Raw genomic sequence first — 11,521 nt, 5'->3', positions numbered from 1 at the left:
GCTGCTGAATGCTGCCAGAAAGTCAAGCAAAGACTGGTGCCTCAGGAGCATTTCCTCACAGCCCCCACCAGCAGGGATGCCCAGGACACCAGCAGCGCCCAGCCCTGCCAACCTGCCGAGTGCGGCAGCTGAGCTGCCCTCACGCTGCAGTGGCCTTTGTGAGCCCCCAGGGTCCAGGTTCCTTTTGCCACCCTCTTGCTCGCAGATCCTGGAGATTTTCCCAACTTTTCCTTTTGCTTCTCCCTTTCCCACATCCCTGTGCTCACTAGCATGCAGCTGTGGGTTACAGCAGGTGGCCAACCACAAAACCCAAACCATTTTCCATCTCTGTTCTAAGGCAACCTTCAGTACCTGAGACAGCCAGGGGGCCACTCCCGAGGAGGGGGACTGCCACTAAGTCATCCCCCTCCTACTTAGACAGGTGGAGGTAAAGGGCCAGGTGGGGATGGTGCTCTCCTAAGGCTAGAACAGGATTTGCTTTGTCATGCAAGCTTTTGAGGAACATTAGGTAAAAGGGAAAGGTACAGGGACTGAAAGGATTTTGCTGTCTCATTTGTTCATTTAATAGCTCAGAAGTCAAGGGTAATACAATGAGTAATTGCTCAGGAACAGCCCCCTTGCCATCAACAGCAGAGGAAGGTCCAATGTCTAACTGATTGGTTAATTATTATTGCCTTGTCTGATTAAATCCTCTTCAATTTCTTTATTTATTTTTTAGGAAAGCTAACCCGTGATATGTCCTCCAGGCCAGCACCAATGTACTGCTGATGAGAACAGCAACCTGATGTGTTAGACAAGAAATCACTGAACTGAATCACCCTGTGGTCCACACTGTGGTCTTTCCTGTCACTCCAGCTCACAACCTTACCTTCTGAGCAGTGTTAACTACTCTTTGGCCAACAATACCACACTTCTCTGTGCTCCCCGTTTTTACCCACATGTGGTCCAACATCTTATAACTTAAATTTTCAAAAGCAGCGCTCCTTCTTGCCTGTCTCACCCAATCTGGTCTGGGAAGGAGACTTCTGCAAGGCAATCTGCAAATTAGTCCAGTCCTCGCTGCTCATCTCCCTTTCTGAGGAGTTTGTTTCTCTGCTTTGTTATGGTAAAGCACTTTGAGTTCAAAAGTCTCTTTTAAAAAACAAACAAACAAAAACCCTTCACGCAAATTGAACAGCACTCTGCATGTATGATACCAGAGGGCTGTGTCAGCAGAACATTCCCACTGAGTTACAGTCGTGCCACTGTGATAACACAGAATCATCAAATCAGTTAGGTTGGAAAAGACCTCCAAGATATCTTAATCACCACTGTGACTCACGAAATCTCACAACTTAAGCCATGAACTCAGGTGTCCAGAACTACAGTGATTATATCCATACATGAAACCACTCCATGAACTCAGGTGGCCTGAACTACAGCATGAAACCATTCCTTCTGACTTGGAATCCTTCCTACTGACTGCACATCAGCCAGTGCTGGAAAAGGCTGCGATGCACACAAAGCAGCCATTTGTTTCACAGCTCTTATGTTAAGAAATACCACGTATGCTCCTGAGACATGTTTTGGGAAACACTGATACCTCTGTTGGATCCACGTGAAAGGTGGATGTGTCCTCTGAGATGCAGCTATGTAGTCTTTTTGTTACAGGTTTTCAACTACCTCATTCCATGCTGCTGCCACCTTTTCAGATATTACATTCTCCTGACTGCATGCCACAGCCAAGATGGGCAGACAAATTTGAACCCAAAACTGAAGTTTTACACTTTGTAAGAATCTCTGTTGTCGGGGGCATCAGTTCTGACTAGCCAACAGTAACTCCGCAGGCTCTTTCCCCCCGAGCACTGTCTGAAGAATAAACATATGGTTTGTGCTTCATGTCAGGAAAAGAACCTGGAAACTCCCTGAGAAAAGCCCCTTGGCTTCCCAAGGAATCTCATTATCTACTCCCTGTCCCCCTCAAGCACTCTCACTCTGTAGCTGGCTCCCAACTAGCTCACCTAACCAGTCACGTCGGTAGACTTCTTCCCATTGTGTACATCACGTGTTTATCACCTCTGTCACCTCTACGTATCGACAGCTTTTTTGTGCTTCTCTTTATCTAGCAGCTTCTGGATTTCTAATCCCCAGCTATCCAGCACAGCAGGCCTTGTCTTCCAGCTGTGACTATGATGCTTCCCTCCCTGGCATTCTAGATTCTAGATGTGATTGTTTTCTCCTTTGGTGTGACCGGAGGCTGACTAATTCCGACGCTTATCTCTGTTCTGCTGCTCTCAGACCTAGCTGTCCTGACGCATGACTAGGGTTTTAGTCACATTTTTAGCTCAGTGTTTATTTGCCGTTACCTTGCCCCTGGTAAATGTTTGTATCTCCTGTGCAATCTGCCTCACATTACACAGATGAGCTCATGTGGACTACTCCATTCACAGTAACTATCTAAAACTGACACCAAAGCACAATGTACTGAACTATGTGAAATAGATCACACACTTCTATTTGTAAAATTAAATTTAAAAAAAAAAAAAAAAACACGGCAAGAGGGGAGCAGCTGCAGTGTTTATTTGACAATCACATGCAGTGCTACACAAGTCGTTCTCCTCTACGTGCTCAGCTCCCTTCTTCCCCTAGTATTGCTGAGCAGCTTGTTGCCACAACGTCCAGAAATGAGTCCTTTTATTTAAAATGGCCAACGCCAAGTTTCCAGCCAGGCCAGGGACTGGTCACTCAGGGGAAACCAAGGGAAGAGACATCAGGCTTCGTCACCTAGTTTGCATCCTCTGCAGCCTGAGGACGGAAGCGGTACACATCTGTCCATGTGGCAGGGAAGACCCTGGAGTCTCATCGCTCTTGTCCCAGCACAGTTCCTTCCACTACAGAATGTTCTTTGCAATTGCGTTCAGGGTCCTCACTTTGGCCACATCTGCCACCTTTATGGAGTATTCAGGGGCAGAGAAGGATGCTCCCATGGCAACGTTTGGATTTCTGTAAGGAAAACGACTGGTTACTAGCTGCAGGTGATACAGGTGAGTGAGATTTAAGTGATTTAAGTGAGTGAGACATTAAAGATACCATTTCCCCCAGTGTCAGCAGTTGCCGGAATACCTGCTAGTCCCACCCAGAACAAAGATGAGAGACAGTGACAGAACGAAGAATAATTCAAAGGACAGAAAAAAAAGCACCTACAGAAACTCAGCGCACACCTGTGATCAAATGTAAACTATTCCCCACTGTGCACAGAGGTGTCTCCCACAGGCCACCCAAAAGCCACACACAGCAGTTTTAAAGGTCAAAGGCAACTAGACCAGAACCTGCCTTCCCAAGCACACGCACACTCACAAACCCTAGGGCAGCAGTAGCAGAGGGAATGCCCCAAGGATCTGGCTGTGCTTGGAGCTTGAGTCCAGATGATGAGCACCGCTGGATGCATACGCTGAAGAACAGAGCCAGGCATCACGATCCCAACCACAAAAGCACAATCAGCACCCAGAAAGCTGTTTGAAATTTACACCTCTTCTACAAACTTATATTCACGTGAATCCAGCTTTTCCCTTACACAGGATTGCGAGAAAATAGTCAAAATATAACCAGTTACCTGAACTTCATCCCTGAGTCCCGGGCTGAGCGAGCAGAGCAGTGGAACTCAGAAACAGTAGAGCCTTCCAGAATCCTCTGCAGGTTGCGCTCCGTGATGCCACCCCCTGGTGGGAAGAATCCCTGTTTATGTCACATCCAGCACGGAAAGAACCGCCACAAACCCTCCATCACCCCTGGGATCTACCCGCTAAGGGATGAGTGCCATCTGCACAGAGGGGGAAAGAGCCCTTGGGACAATGGAGACCCTGGCGCTTGTGAAGAGATGGGAGAAGCCGTGGTTCTTGCTCTCCCACAGATCTAAAACTGTCCCCAGATCCTTCAGTGAGCAGCAGCTGCAGGCTCTGAGGCCTTTACTCACAGCAGGGCAGGAGCACCTCCCTGCTGGGGACCGGGCTCAGAAAGCCCCATGAGGCAGCACAACCCAGGGCAAGGGGCTAAGGAATAGGAGCCAGAGAAAACTGGACCTGTTACAGATAAGAAGAAAAAAAATAATAATAATTACCTGGCACAACCACAATTCTGCCCTTTGCCTGAAAGAAGAGAAACATATTAGTGATACTGCCACAGCACCATGTCCCCGAGTGCCATTATGTGGTGGCAATGAAAGCTTGTGTACCGTGCCCTCAGAAAGCTCACGAATGCCACCACAGGTTATGATTCACACTCTCACCCATCTTTTTTGTCCTATTCCCATTTTGACTAAGAAAAGCAGAAAAGCCTTACAGCTGAGGCAACTCGTCACCATTTCCCATTGCCTCTATCTCACCTGACTACCCCTCATAAACATATTGCATTTTCCTAACAGGAACTGAGACACCCCAGAAGAGCCCTCACGCTGCTGCCTGTGCGAGTTAACCACAGCAGCAGCTTCCCAGCCACGTTTCTAAGCATCAGAGCCCTAAAGGGCAGCTCATACGGGCACTGCTGCCCCAAATTGCAGCCAAAGCCCTGTCCTGAAACCGACTCTTACCTCCCTCCTTTTCATGAGCAAGAGCAGCCCAATCAGCCCTTGCTGCAGGAGACTTCAGGGATCCAACCCACAGGGACTTGGAAAAACAGACTAAAGCCAAATCAGAGGTGGGGGGAAAGAGCTCCTGGACAGCAGCTCCCTCACAGAAATCAGGGTTACCACACAGGAGCTGCCTCCAGGCAATGCCCAAGAAGAAGCCAGAGGAGCAGAGGTGACCCAGTGGAGCAGAGGGAACACTCACCTGCTCTGCAAGTTTCTTAATCAAAGACAATCCTTCCAGCGCTGAGCTGTCACAGCCGCTGGTCAGCACACGCTCGAACCCCAGAGAAATCAGGGTCTCCAGTGCCACCTGAGGGTCATGCACCATGTCGAAGGCTACGAGACCAACGGAACAGCTCAGGAATCACTCAGCTCATTGCTCAAACCCTGATCCCGCCCCCAGCTGAGAGAAAAGGAGATGGGAAGGGCCCTTCTCCCAGCTCATCACCACTGCAAGGAGGCACAGCTCCCAGCTATGACATTGCCCTCGCAGCAGGGCTGCAGCGCTCAGCTCCTTGAACATTTCAACATTTCCTCCCCCCACAGGGCAGTGACACTGCCACCAAGCCTGGACCCCCTGGACTTTTTCCCTCCTGGGCAAAGGGCACAGCCACAGCGTACTCTTGCAAAGCACACACAGCTTTCCCCCACCTCCAAAGGAAGACCAACATCCATTAAGCCCAGCTACCTCCCAGCCCCACCTTCCGTCAGCAGAGCAGAGGCTGGTCCATGATAGGGCCCTGTGCCCGGTGACTCACCTCGATGAAATGTGACAGGCAGGGGACGACACGCAGCTGCAATAAGAAGGCACATGGTCAGTCTGGGCTGGTAGGGAGAGTCCCTTGTGCTAGAACCAGAAAAGTAAATAAGGTAAAAGAGGAAAAAGGCTTCTGAGGCCCATTCTGGGGAGCTCAGAACACTCCCAGCACTTGCTGGGAACCGCACAGCTACAGCTGCTCCTCCTTGTCCAGCTTCTTTGGTTGGGAAAAAATCCTCTACTCTTGCCAGACAAGAGTTTCTCTGCAGGAACTAAGTATGGAAGTTGTCTCATCTACCAGGGAAAAGGGACAGGACCAGTGCTCTCTGAAAGCAAGAGATATGATTTGTCTCATTTCTTTCACTACCCCTAATTTCTATTCTAAATCAGTCCATAACAAACTTTGCCAATGGTGCTCAACAATTTATTAGGTAAAGGTTATCTACTTCTACAAAAAGAAACCTAACCACCTCTTGCCCTGAAAACTCTGGGCCCAGCAGAGCACCTCATTGCTTTAATGGATGCAAATGCTGGCAGGATCCCTCTCTCATGCTGTACTCCATCCACCACTTCCATGCTCACACAAAAATCCCAGTTCCATGCCACCAGAGAAAGGCTCAGTGCTCTTTGGCTCAGAACGTAGCTAATGGAAAAGATGTGGAAGCAAATTCCTCTCTTGCTATACGCTGAGGGTCTGGCCTAACAGTTTGTCACAGGACTTTAGAATAAGAACAAAGGGCAAAGAAAAAGGGAGAGAGCAGCAGCAGCTCTTGATCTGCAGTTCCTCTTACCTATTTAATATGCTGCAGGTATGACAGTACGTGATACTGATAAAAAGTGAAGAGAGGGGCAAGGACACAAAGCCTGCAGACCAAGGCACTTACACAGTGCCTTCCACAGCACCACAAACAGCAACACAGAACTATGACACCTGCTCACGATGGCACCACACCAAGCTCGGCATTCGCAGATAGGGACGCTCTTACCCAGCAGCGCCGTGCAGAGCTCCGTGTCGATGCGCCCATCCTCAGTGAGAGCCCCGAACACCAGCCCGTCAGCCCCATGCAGCTTGGCCAGGCGGATATCAGCCTTCATCACCTCCACCTCCCGGTCCGAGTAGAGAAAATCCCCGCCGCGGGGCCGGATCATGACGAACACCGGGACCCGCACACACTGCTTCACCACCTGCAGGAGGCCTGGAGGGGACAGAGAGAGGTGAAGAGGAAGGAAAAGAGAGAAAAGGGGGGTTAGGGAGGGGGTGCTGGCCCAGCTGATGGACCTGGGGAGGGCACGGGGGGCGGGTACCGGGGGGAACGGGCACGGGGGTAGAGGGAACCGGGAAAAGGGGGGAACCAGGGGGAGGGGGGAAACTGGGGAAGGGAGAAATCGGGAAAAGGAGGGAACCGGCGGGGTCCGCGTGCGGGCACGGGGCCTCACCCATGCTCGGCGTGGTTCCTCCCTCGACGAGGCCCGCGCACAGCTCGATCCGGCCGGCACCTGCGGAGAGGCGGCTCACAGCGGCTCACAGCGGGCCCCGTCCTCCCCGCCACCCCCCCGGTGCCGCCCCCGGTGCCTCACCTCCGCGCTCCGCGTTGACGGCCGACTCCACCGAGTCCACGCACACCTCCATGAGGAACCCATCCTCCATGCCTGCGGGGCGGCAGCGGAGCCGTCAGCCCGGGCCGCGCCATGGCGGCGTCCTCCGTGCCGCTTGGGCTCCCGCCGCGCTTCCGCTTCCGCCTCCTCCGCTTCCGCTTCCGGCCTCGCCCCCTCGCGGCCCGGGCCCGCGCCGGAGGGCGCGGGCCCGGGCCGCGAGGGGGCGAGGCCGCAGCGCGCGCGCGGCGGAGGAAGCCCCGCCCCCTCCCCCTTAAGCCCCGCCCACCTCCCCCGGGCCCCGCCCCCGCCTCGCCCCGCGCCCTCCCCTCACCTGCGCTGGCGGCGCGCGGGGGTCGCTGCTGGCTCCAGGTCACGTGCCGCGGGATCGTCATGGTGACGCCCAGGTGACGGCCGGAAGCGCTCGCCGCGGCTTCCGGCGCCGCCACTTCCGGGGTCGCTCGCGATGCTGCGGGTGCTGCGCGGCGCCGGGGCCGGGGCGCGGCTGCTGGGCCCGGTGCGGGGCGGGGGCGGGGCCCGGGCGCGGCTCCTCGGCCTCCAGCAGCAGCAGCCGCCGCCGCCCGCCCCGGTCCCGGCCGCCGTGGGGCGGTGGCTGCTCGCCTGTAGCGGGGCCGTGGCCGGGGCCGTGGTGCTGGGCGGCGTCACCAGGTGAGGGCGGCCCGGCCTGGGGGGGGGCCCCGCTGAGCGGCATCGGGCGTGAGGTGGAAGCCTCGCACCTGCCTCCGGCCCTGGCTGTAAGGGGAGAGGGCCGGGGGTGGCAGCTGGGGATGATTTGCAGGCGTTTCTGGGCGTCCCCGGGCCTCCCCCAGCTCCCTGCCCTTTCCCCAGCTCTCTCAGTGCAGTCCGCTACAGCCAGCGGCTGTCGGTAACATAACACTCAGGGAGTGACCCGTGTCTGCTTGCAGGCTGACAGAGTCCGGCCTTTCCATGGTCGACTGGCACCTGGTGAAGGAGATGAAACCCCCGAGGACGCAGCAGGAGTGGGAAGCGGAGTTCCAGAAGTACCAGCAGTTCCCTGAGTTCAAAATGTGAGCGCTCGGAGGTGGGATGGGGCTGGGAGCATCGCTCCTGTGGCTGTGCAGCACTGGGAGTTCTCACGAGAACTGGAATGCCCTCTAATACCATCAGCAAGGCGAGCAGAGTGTATCTGGTGGTGGACACATGCAGTCACCCTCCATCACTGTCACCTCCTTCTCTGGAAGAAGGTGATCCCTCGTCATGGGAAGCCAGACAGTGCCACCACATTAAGCAGTTCTTTGTTTTAACACCCCTAACAGCCTGAATCACGACATGACACTGACAGAGTTCAAGTTCATTTGGTACATGGAGTACTCACACCGCATGTGGGGCCGTGTCGTGGGCTTGGCCTACATCCTGCCAGCTGCATACTTCTGGAGGAAGGGCTGGCTCAGCCGCCCCATGAAGGGCTGTGTCCTTGCACTCTGCGGGCTCGTGTGCTTCCAGGTGAGTGCTCTGCAGCCATGGGGAATAGATGCGCTATCTCCTGTGAACATTCCCTGACTGAGCATAGTCAAAACACTGGGGTTAATGAAAGATTTTTGGGCGGAGGAGGGGGTCAGTGCTGTTAAGGTGGTTCAGGATGGAAGAAACAAGTTATTTGACCCCTATGTTTCTCTGACTTTCTCTTTTATGGGATGGGGGAGCTGGCTCTCACCCTCTGTTGTTTTGCCAGGGGCTGCTGGGCTGGTACATGGTCAAGAGTGGACTGGAAGAAAAGCCAGATTCCTACGACATTCCTCGGGTCAGCCAGTACCGCCTCGCAGCGCATCTCGGCTCCGCGCTGGTTCTGTACTCTGCCAGTCTGTGGACGGGGCTCTCTTTGCTGCTGCCGCGACACCAGGTACGAGGGGGTGCGTCAGCAGCTGAAGGCACAGCGTAACGTTTGAAGGGTGGGGGATGTGAGGTAAAGGAAAGGGTGTGGGGAGTGATGGTTACTTCCATTTTATCCTGTTCCTGGAAGCTTGTAGGAAGGATATTTGCTGACAGTTATGGGATGTTTCATTTGATTTGGACTGTTATACTCACACTCAACAGTGATTAGTCTCAGAGTTCCTGCAAGCTCAGGCAGGTGTCCGCCTGCCTGGATTAAATGATTTATGCTAACACTTCAGTTTCTGCATGAGGTTGGACTTGATTACTTGTGGTTTTGAGGAACTGCTGAAGTGTGGCTGTGCTGTGTGTTGCCCCCTGTATCCCTCCTGTAAAATACACACCAACCTGTCAGCCTGTATATGCAATGAAAGCTTTCCTCACTTGCTGCAAACAGCACTGGAAACACTTTTCTTGAATTCTTTTCACTTTGTTTTACAGTTACCTGAGACCCGTCAGCTCGTGCGCCTGAGGCACTTTGCTCATGGCACCACAGCTCTCGTTTTTCTTACGGCTCTTTCAGGTAAGGCCGCTTCATACCACTGTCCTGTCCATGGCTTGCTTCTCTCTGCCTTGTTTCCCTTCTGGCCTACTGGGAACTGCAAAAAAAAAACAACACTGTTCTCTGGGAAAACTTAATTCCTTTCAGGGCATTTATATTCAAGATCTTCACTTACTGGGAAGTTCTGAGCAGGCAGAGATGTGCCGCACCGCCTGTGTGCTGCTGTGTGATCTCTGGATATGTTTCCCAGAGAATTTCAGGATCAGGCTGTGTTCTTGCGTCAGGCTGCCCTTAAGAGCTGTGCCTGGGGTGCCGTCTGTACCTCGTCCAGCAGCCTTGTTCTCTGCTCTGGAATTGCAGGTGCCTTTGTGGCAGGGCTGGACGCTGGCCTTGTGTACAATTCCTTCCCCAAAATGGGGGAACGATGGATCCCAGACGACCTTCTTGCCTTCTCCCCCACGCTGAGAAATATCTTTGAGAATCCTACCACTGTACAGTTCGATCACAGGATCTTGGTAAGTGCCATCTTCCTGCTGTGTCTGCTTCCTCCTGGTTGCTTCGTACAGCCAAGCTGTCCTCTTTGGGCTGTGGCTCTGTCAGTGTGAGTGATATCCAGGGCGTCCTGAGGTCCTGAGAGCTTTGTCACCGACTTGCTTCCAAAGAAAGAGGGAGGTTAGCACTCATTTGTTTTTTTCCAATGTGGTCTCCTTCCTTAAGGATGTCTTCCTGCCCAAGTTACAGGCGTCATTTCTTTGTGTCTCGTTTTCCATAACATCAGCTGCAGATCAGGGTAGCCCTCGCTGCGGAAATGTCTGTGGATGTTGTGTTGAAATAAAACTTGGAAATCTCGCTACTGAGTGGTGTCTGCTTCCTCTAGCATTTCTCAAGTTCCTTTACACCAACAGTGCCTTGTGGGGAAAAAAGCTCAGAGCAATTTGGATATTAAGTAATGCTGCTGGCATTGCTGTGGGCTAAGCCATCACTAAGACTGAAAGGAAGGATTAAGTGATTTAGAAGAGGAATCTGGTGTGACATGTGATGAGATAATGCTGGTGAACTGTGGCTGAGTGGTGAAAATGAGATCAGTTTTCCAGCTGACAGCTTCCACCTTTAATTGTCAAGGTGACAGATGGAGAGAGGGCAAAAACATTGCCTAATGCATTGACGAAATGAGGAAAAGCCATTGGGAAGTAAAGCGTTAATTCAGAGAAAAATTGAATTCTCCGTAACTTGGGTTAAATTTCAGGGTTAACCTGGTGGGGGGCATGGGAACGCCAGGATTTGGTCCTGGCTATGAACTGTTCCTACAGTTAGTGATCACAGAATTGATTTTGCTCTACGGAAGGTGCAGCCAAAGGCATCTGCACCCCTTTCCTTTGGACTTTTCTTGAAGGGCGGTTGTTCTTCCTTCCCACTACAACCTCATTTCCCTCTTTAGGGAACTGCCACAGTCACAGCCATCACGGCGCTGTACCTCTTCTCGCGGAAGATCCCGCTCCCTCGCAGGACCAGGACAGCAGTGGCTTCCTTACTGGCTGTGGCTTGCATGCAGGTACTTCTTATTTTATTTCCTTTGCAAAAGGTGGTCAAGACAGACCCTTCCCAATCACGGAAGCGGTGCAAGATCTTCGCTTGCATGAAGAGCTGGGAGGTGGCACTGCTTGCACAGGCTGATTTGGAGGGTGGGAGGTCTGGTTGTGGGCCTTCCTTTGTCAAAATTTTGTGCTCAGTGCTGTGTCAGCAACCACGCTCACGCTTGTTCCTTCCTGCCAGGTGGGCCTGGGCATCAGCACCCTGCTGCTCTACGTCCCCACGCCGCTGGCCGCCACACACCAGTCGGGCTCCCTGGCGCTGCTCAGCGTGGCGCTGTGGCTCATGGCCGAGCTGCGGAGGCTGCCCAAGTGACCGCGGAGGCCGGGAGGCACAACCTCCACCACCACCACCACCACCGTGACCACCACCACCGCGGCGGCGGGGCCGGAGGTCGGGCTGTGTGCCATAAAGGAGCTGCTGTCACCCAGCCGCTGGTGTCTGCCTGCTTGAGGGGCGGGAGGCGCGGGCTGCGGGGCCCCATTGAGGCCGGGGCCCCCCCCATTGAGGCCGGGGCCCCCCCCATTGAGGCCGGGGCCCCCCCCATTGAGGCCGGGGCCCCCCC

At 53.7% G+C, this 11,521-nt stretch overlaps 2 protein-coding genes across 4 annotated transcripts; one reads left to right on the top strand and one right to left on the bottom strand.

Annotated features, from left to right (window-relative positions):
• Nucleotides 1–2,339: 2,339 nt before the first annotated feature.
• CUTC (cutC copper transporter) lies at nucleotides 2,340–7,356 on the bottom strand. 2 transcript variants are annotated; one of them, XM_082764998.1, is made up of 9 exons: nucleotides 7,288–7,356; nucleotides 6,939–7,010; nucleotides 6,798–6,857; nucleotides 6,347–6,556; nucleotides 5,362–5,397; nucleotides 4,806–4,939; nucleotides 4,097–4,124; nucleotides 3,593–3,698; nucleotides 2,343–2,982 (listed from the first exon to the last, which is right to left on the bottom strand). In XM_082764998.1, exons 1-9 carry the CDS (start codon nucleotides 7,346–7,348, stop codon nucleotides 2,871–2,873), a joined length of 819 nt encoding a protein of 272 aa, XP_082621124.1. In that variant the 5' UTR covers nucleotides 7,349–7,356; the 3' UTR covers nucleotides 2,343–2,870. The 2 variants fall into 2 exon arrangements, with proteins under 2 accessions (XP_082621125.1, XP_082621124.1); XM_082764999.1 differs by lacking the exon at nucleotides 6,798–6,857 and having other exon boundaries at nucleotides 2,340–2,982; nucleotides 7,288–7,325.
• On the top strand, nucleotides 7,239–11,411 carry COX15 (cytochrome c oxidase assembly homolog COX15). 2 transcript variants are annotated; one of them, XM_082764997.1, is made up of 8 exons: nucleotides 7,239–7,360; nucleotides 7,880–8,002; nucleotides 8,252–8,438; nucleotides 8,668–8,835; nucleotides 9,306–9,387; nucleotides 9,727–9,881; nucleotides 10,805–10,918; nucleotides 11,140–11,411. In XM_082764997.1, the coding sequence occupies exons 1-8, from the start codon at nucleotides 7,347–7,349 to the stop codon at nucleotides 11,269–11,271; spliced, it is 975 nt and encodes a 324-aa protein (XP_082621123.1). In that variant the 5' UTR covers nucleotides 7,239–7,346; the 3' UTR covers nucleotides 11,272–11,411. The 2 variants fall into 2 exon arrangements, with proteins under 2 accessions (XP_082621123.1, XP_082621122.1); XM_082764996.1 differs by lacking the exon at nucleotides 7,239–7,360 and adding an exon at nucleotides 7,390–7,622.
• The last annotated feature ends 110 nt before the right edge of the window (nucleotides 11,412–11,521 follow it).

The sequence above is a fragment of the Aythya marila genome, assembly GCF_965140915.1.
Source record: "Aythya marila genome assembly, chromosome: 7".
Lineage (NCBI taxonomy): Eukaryota > Metazoa > Chordata > Aves > Anseriformes > Anatidae > Aythya > Aythya marila.
This window is presented reverse-complemented; position numbering and strand designations above follow the sequence as displayed.

Excerpts from the sequence above, each read along its gene's own strand:
- COX15 (XM_082764996.1), top strand. The coding sequence starts at position 7,420 with ATGCTGCGGGTGCTGCGCGGCGCCGGGGCCGGGGCGCGGCTGCTGGGC. Across the intron at positions 8,439-8,667 it reads GCGGGCTCGTGTGCTTCCAG|GGGCTGCTGGGCTGGTACAT; the intron begins GTGAGTGCTCTG and ends TTGTTTTGCCAG. Across the intron at positions 8,836-9,305 it reads TGCTGCTGCCGCGACACCAG|TTACCTGAGACCCGTCAGCT; the intron begins GTACGAGGGGGT and ends TTTGTTTTACAG.
- CUTC (XM_082764998.1), bottom strand. The coding sequence starts at position 7,348 with ATGACGATCCCGCGGCACGTGACCTGGAGCCAGCAGCGACCCCCGCGC. Across the intron at positions 5,398-6,346 it reads GCTCTGCACGGCGCTGCTGG|CTGCGTGTCGTCCCCTGCCT; the intron begins GTAAGAGCGTCC and ends TTCTTATTGCAG. Across the intron at positions 3,699-4,096 it reads CAGAATTGTGGTTGTGCCAG|GGGGTGGCATCACGGAGCGC; the intron begins GTAATTATTATT and ends TCTTCCCACCAG.